At 40.2% G+C, this 7,398-nt stretch overlaps 1 protein-coding gene across 1 annotated transcript; it reads right to left on the bottom strand.

The window, feature by feature from the left end:
- Positions 1-242: 242 nt before the first annotated feature.
- Positions 243-704, bottom strand: LOC311044092 (polyubiquitin; the record flags this gene model as incomplete). The annotated part of the gene is made up of 1 exon (XM_084055513.1): positions 243-704. The coding sequence occupies one exon, from the start codon at positions 702-704 to the stop codon at positions 243-245; it is 462 nt and encodes a 153-aa protein (XP_083911639.1).
- Between the last annotated feature and the right edge of the window lie 6,694 nt (positions 705-7,398).

Below are 7,398 nucleotides of genomic sequence, written 5' to 3'. Positions count from 1 at the left end.
CACTTTACTGCATGTCATCATAGTATGCACTCTTACTCAGTGAGCCACCCCAGCTGCCCCTTTTTATAATGGTTTTATGGATTGTTTTGGTATAAATCTGTGTGTGTATACTACAGTATATTATTGAACTTAGTTATGTATTTTTATAAATATTCTTTAGTCATTGTAATTGATTATCATAATCAATTCCAATGACTAATTTGGGAGATTTTGTTTTTAAGGTTGGATTTGTAACACATCATTTACTGCCCTCCCCTCAGACGCAGGACAAGATGGAGAGTGGATTCCTTCTGGATGTTGTAGTCAGACAGGGTGCGGCCATCTTCCAGTTGCTTTCCGGCAAAGATCAGCCTCTGCTGGTCAGGGGGAATGCCTTCCTTGTCCTGGATTTTGGCCTTAACATTCTCAATGTTGTCACTTGGCTCAACCTCCAGGGTGATGGTCTTGCCGGTCAGGGTCTTCACAAAGATCTGCATTCCTCCCCTCAGACGCAGGACAAGATGGAGAGTGGATTCCTTCTGGATGTTGTAGTCAGACAGGGTGCGGCCATCTTCCAGTTGCTTGCCGGCAAAGATCAGTCTCTGCTGGTCAGGGGGAATGCCTTCCTTGTCCTGGATCTTGGCCTTTACATTCTCAATGTTATCACTTGGCTCAACCTCCAAGGTGATGGTCTTGCCGGTAAGGGTTTTCACAAAGATCTGCATTTTGCACAATTTGAGTCGCTACTGAAGTCAGCTGTAAAAACAAACAAACAAACTACAAAGTTGGAACTCTCTCTTCTGTTATATATTGGTGGTGATGTCACAGTTCTGACCTCGCATTGTTATCACTTGTCCATATACGGGCATCTGTACAACCCCATTACTTGAGTCAAATTATAGGTACTCCTTGTCACGGTCCGCTCCTCGAGCCGTGGACGGTGACTTTATTATTTGGACCTTGAATGCCCTTTTATGGTGTTGGACTCTTAAGGGCTGTTCTTTAGGCCGTTGCTCATTATGTTCTGTATTTATCTTGTATTGTTGTAACTCTGTTGCCATTTGCCTTGGTTCTCCTTGTACTTTTATTGTGTAGTTATGTTCCTAGTTTTCCTGTCCCCTGTCTAGTTGTTGCTACCTGTCTTGTCTCACCTCCCTTTGATTAGTTGTTCTCCACCTGTGTCCTGTTAGTCTCCCAGCCAATCCCTGTGTTGATTGTCTTTGAGTTCACCTGTGTCCAGTTAGACCTGTGTCTATTTAAATCCTGTGTTTGCTTCAGTTCCCTGTCGGTTCGTTGATTGTAGTCAGTGTTAGTTAATGCCAGTCTTTGTCTCCTCACTCCTTGTTGCCTTGTATTTAATTCCCCTAGCTTTCCCAGTATAGTTTTCCCTTACTCTTTATTGTCTCTTTCTTGTTCTGACTGATTACCCGGTTACTGACTTTGCCTGTACCAAGACGTTGATTGCTGCCTACTCCATTGTGTCGGTGTTAATAAACACTTTAACTTGAACTACGCTGCCTCTGCCTCTCATCTTGCGCTTGGGTCCTACACTTCTCTGCCTCGCACCGTGACACTCCTGGTCAGTTTATGTCATATCAACGGTTGTATTTACCATACAAAGGCATCAGAGCAAGCTGGACAAAGATGTGCACCTTAAAACTGCCTCTGTGTCAGTTTGAAGTTTTTTGGTTCAGCATCACACACACACAAATTAGTTTTTGGTCAAGCTCCATTGTTTTTGTTAGTTCCATGAAAGAAAAAGGGAAGAGAAAGAGGGGGGCAAGGGTAAGAGATTGAGAGATAGAAAATGAAAAAATTAAAAAAATATTTCCACATATTTAGACATAGTATAAGTATAGTTCCTCAGGGAAAGGCAAAAGTTCAAGTCCAGCTTGACGACAGGCAGTGATCATGCCTTGTCCAGCAGTCTAACGGTAGCCGGGGTGGATGCTGTTCATGAACCTGGTGGTGATACCCTCGGTAGGCCTCCTTGCCAGGCTGTGCGGTCGTTGTAGGGGTATGAATAGTTTGTGGCTGGGGTGGTGCCTGTCCTTGATGATGCGCTGAGCTTTGACTACACACCTCAGTTTTCTTGTACAGTTCCTGGAGCACGGGAAACTCGCCTCCCATTATGTGCTCGGCCGACTGCACCACCCGCTGTAGGTTTTTGTATATTGGCAGCAAGGATTGTTTGAGACAATATACATATTATGAAAAATACTGTACAGTAATGTAACGGATTGAATCATTTATTTTATTTATGTTATGTGTTTAGGACACTTTTGAAAATATTTTTATTATTACATTTTGAAAAAATGTAGGGAACACATAAAAGAGATATTTACTTGCGAGTCGCAACACCAAAAAATGGGTCAGCGACCCACTTTTTGGGAATCACAGCCCTAGAAGATCCATCACTATAGGGACATGGAATGTGAGGACCATGTCTACAGGTACAAGCTGTCACTCCTTGGGCCCCAAGCTGGCCAGTGGTGAGACTATCCTGTTCTCTTTGTATGGACATTCAGATGACAGCGCCAAGCACGGTCTGCAGGTCCAGAATGGCTTTGCCAATTATACAATAGTTATGTTATTATGCCATTTATCCACTGCATTCTGTGCAGTTTCACCAGAGCCCTGTTAGTCAGCATTAAGGGCTTCCACCTCACAACGAGGACGTAAGGTTGGATTTTGAGAGGCAAAGTTTTGTTTTTGTTGGGCGCCAAGGTGGATCACTGAGTAAGAGTGCATACCGTATAAAACAGGCTTTAGTCCTTCATGCAGCTGAAATCAATTCGAATTCGACCCAAGGCACTTTACTGCATGTCATCATAGTATGCACTTTTACTCAGTGAGCCACCCCAGCTGGCCCTTTTTTATATTTTTTTAAATATTTTTTTTTTTACTACAGTACAGTATAATATTGAACTTACAGTAATGTATTTTTTATAAATGTTCTCCCAATTTAGTCATTTTAATTGATTATCATATTCATTATCATAATCAATTACAATGACTAATTTGGGAGAACTCTTTTTTTTATGTTGGATTTGTAACATATGGAATCATTTACTGCCCTCCCCTCAGACGCAGGAAAAGATGGAGAGTGGATTCCTTCTGGATGTTGTAGTCAGACAGGGTGCGGCCATCTTCCAGTTGCTTGCCGGCGAAGATCAGCCTCTGCTGGTCAGGGGGAATGCCTTCCTTGTCCTGGATCTTGGCCTTAACGTTCTCAATGTTATCACTTGGCTCAACATCCAGGGTGATGGTCTTGCTGGTAAGGGTTTTCACAAAGATCTGCATGTTTGCACAATTTGAGTTGGTGGTGATGTCACAGTTCTGACCTCGCATTGTTATCGCTTGTCCATATACGGGCATCTGTACCCACACCATATATATTATTATCGGCCCTCACGTCTAAAGTTCGACACCTGCGTGCCACTGCCGATGTGACAGATAAGGCCATATGGAGATCTGTGTGTCTGTCAGTCCTTGTCCCTTTTATGGCCATATATGGAGATCTCTGTATTTGTCAGTCCTTGTCCCTTTTTTGTCCCATTAATGGAGATCCCTGGGCAATATGGCCAAAATAATATCATGATTTTTGTGAGGCAGAATTACGATCCTCGATCTTATCACAATTTATTTTTCATGTTGTTTTTTTATGATTACTATTATTGTATTATGATTATGATTATTAATGAAATACATGATGATGCATTATATGTATATGATTATTAACATTATTATTGTAATATTTTATAAATATATATTTATATGTATATATTTACAGATGCTGTAGATAGATAGATAGATAGTAGATAGATAGCCAATCGACGACGATAACAAACAAACAGACATTGGGGGCGTGGAATTAAGCTAATTGTAATAATAGATACAGCACAAGTGCTAATTTTCAACACCTGTCCACAGGAGGCTTTTCTAGATAGAATAACACTAATCTAAAACACAATCAACTACAAAAAATAATAATAGCAATAATTGAAATAAACAAAATCAGACCCGATACATTAACTAATCATTCCAATAACCAGTCAGAAAATATTCATGTGTTTTCTTAAGATACCACAAAGATGCCATCTCATCAATTTCTGATCCATGATTTTTATAGCCTGTTATATTGATGTTACATGGTTTTAAGACAGTTTGAGAAGTGTGTGACCATGCTGTAATGCAGGATCACAAGTGTGAAAAAAATCATAGCACGCATGTACAGTTAAGCAGTTTTGCATGATAAATCCAGACTTCACTCATTTCCACAATATTTTCATTTTTTATTCGTACCTCAAAAGGTTATTACTCTACTAGAAGTGAAAGTTGCCCAGTCAAATGTTTACTTGAGATGAAGGACCGGAGTTTACTTGATTTAAAAAATACAAAAGTATTCAAAAGTACATTTTCTTTTTTAATATCAACGCATTGCTGCATTGTTTTCACAATGCATTTACAGAACCTACAGAAACTCTTTGAAAACACCTGATGAATGGACGTAGAGTGCTCGTAGACGTAGAGCCACTATGCAACATAAAGCCTGTAGACATGCCCATAAAAAAACTTCTGCAGGGAGGTGCAATTGAAAAGGACAGCCATTGTCATTTAAATGTTTTATTTAAACACACACATTTTAAGTTCAGCCAGCACAATATGGTGTACTTATGTGCAAGCATCGTAAGCAGATGTGGCAAGTAGCATAAAACACAGTATTTTACAGCAGAGTTGTGCATCGTGCTGCCACATGGTGTCAGTGTGTCAGTATCCATGGCTGCCTGCCACATAATGAAACTCATCTGTTGGTCCCTGCACTGCTCTACTCTGCAGATGAATCTAGTCCAGTGGTTTTCAACCTTTTTCATGCCAAGGACCGCTAAATTGTTATACATTTGGCTGCGGACCACCACTTGAAAATGTTTTGTGCCAGGGACCGCCAAAAGCAAAGATATCAGTTAATTTTTTATTTAAAAAAATATAAATATTCAAAGATATGCACACTTTTTCAAGGTTTTTCAAAAATAGCAGATCTACAAGCTCATAGCGTGGCTATGAGCTTGTATATCTGCTATTTTTGAATAGCCAAAGCTAAGCGGTTAAAATGATTGTGACGCTTATGTTAACTAATTTCGCTGGGGACCCCCTGTTACTCCCTCAAGGACCACTAGTGGTCCCCGGACCACTGATTGAAAACCACTGATCTAGTCAGATTGGGTCAAATGTAATGCATGCACGACGTCCACATGCATGTGTTAAGAGTGTGTCCCATTAGCAACAGTAACATTTACGATACACCTGCTGTTCTAAAGCATTGGTTCTCAAAGTGGGGTCCGGGGTCCTTGGGGGGTTCCAGGGGGTCCCCAGCAAAATGTGTTAATATAGCATCACAATCATTTTAACCACTTAAGCCTTTTCTACTTTGACTATTCAAAAATAGCAGATATACAAGCTCATAGTGCCACGCTATGAGCTTGTAGATCTGCTACTTTTGAAAAGTCTTGAAAATTTGTGCAAACCTTTGAATAAATATATATTTTTAAAGCGAACATTTGTAACTCAAATCTTTGCTTCTGGGGGTCCCTGGAACAAAATATTTTAAAATGGGGGTCCTTGGCCAAATACAGATCATTTTGACATGAAATGTTTGAGAACCACTGTTCTAAAGGATCAGATCAGAGGGATAAGTAATTTGTCTCAGTAACATTGGGCACCGATATAAATTGAGCCGTATTCTAAGAACCGTTTTCAATAAATTGAAATGTATTATGGTGTTAGAATGCCACATGCTGGAAGAATGACCTCACACTCAATGGAAAGATACAGCGCTGTCGTGGTACAAACAAAAAAAGACGAGATGTTTAAGGGCAAAACATGGCAAAGAGTGTGACTGTCTGTAATGTTCTTCACAATTCTCAAACCCATCTGGTGCATGAGGTAACAGGATATATCCTGCTAACCTTCCCTTTTTATTGAAAGTTTATTTTCTTCAATAACTTTCCCATTGCCAGCTTTTTCATCTGGAGTGAGCAAGATATTTTGAGGTTGACTGTAGAAATACAAACTCTTGCCAAGGCATACAATAGGACACACAGCAGGGGAAGGTCATAAAAAAGAACCAGATGACTGAATTTCAAATCATTCTTCTTTGGACCTTTCAGCCCATGTGTCTATTTTGTGTGCCTTTGTTTGTCATTTTACACACAAATCATATTCATTATATGCACGGGATACATTTTATAACTAACTGTACATTCAATTTGACTGGCAGTGACCGTGGGGGAGAACACAAATGTACAGCTGGCACTCAATTCTGTGCTATGTCAGAAAGCATAGGAAAATAACAATTCATATTTTGAAGAACTTAAACGTTTTTATTATATCGTCTCTCTTGGGTGGAAACCTCATTATGTCCAGTTTCTTATCAGGATTACAATTCAAAAACAGCCAAAGTAGTAGATCGACAAGCTGGAAACCTTTTCGAGCTTGTAGATCTGCTACTCTTGATACTTTTGTCAAGTAGGGTGTTAATTTATGAAAAAACACAAAAAGTTAGAATATGGAGATAGGAGGTTTCTGCCCGACAGCGACGATATGAAGTATTGCTTTACAGGGGCGGCCCATTAGTCTGACAGACCCTTATTATGTCTCAATAGTCGGAAAAATGTTATTGTGGGCTATAGGGTTAGATTAGGCTTAGTGATAATGGTCCTTCGGAACAATGGGCCGGACTAATGGGCCGGACTAATGGCGTTGCACCATATTTTACAAATGCACTGTAGGCGTCAGAGGTAAGAGGCATGTAGGCTCTGATTTAGTCAAGAACTTGATTGTCTTGATTGTCTGGAGTAGGTACTGAACCTTATCCTTATTATAAAGAGAAAGGCCTTTACATATTAAGCTGTACTAATTTCAACAGTCATTTATTTTGATGATTTTTGATAACCATATATAAATGATTTTTTTTTTTTTGTCAAGATTTTACTTTTTGCTTGTGCACTTTAATGTGAATAATGTATTTTGTCTGTGTTCATAGAAACATGCTGTAGATGTTGCATGGGTCTCGTGTTGCAAGGATCTTGTGTGTGTTTTGTGTCTGTAGTGTGAGATGCAAAACAAAGGGCTGTGGAAAAACATATTATATCATAGCCTAGCAGATATTATGTTTGTGCGCGGCATAGGGGTTGACTCAGGACAGACAAAGCTAGGGCACAGTTGCGGCGAAAGAGGCAACTGAAGTTAGACCGAACCACCCGTCTCTCCCTCTGTCTTTCCTTCCCTTTGTTTCATCTCAACGCCTCTGCACTGTTTATGTGGCTGCTTTTAAAGGCGGTCTCCGTGGTGACGGTGTGACCCCTGCTGTGGCTGACCAGGTCCCCCAGTAGCAGGTCCTTGATTGATGGTCAAAATGGG

Source organism: Gymnoscopelus microlampas (genome assembly GCF_963454915.1).
Source record: "Gymnoscopelus microlampas genome assembly, chromosome: 4".
Lineage (NCBI taxonomy): Eukaryota > Metazoa > Chordata > Actinopteri > Myctophiformes > Myctophidae > Gymnoscopelus > Gymnoscopelus microlampas.
This window is presented reverse-complemented; position numbering and strand designations above follow the sequence as displayed.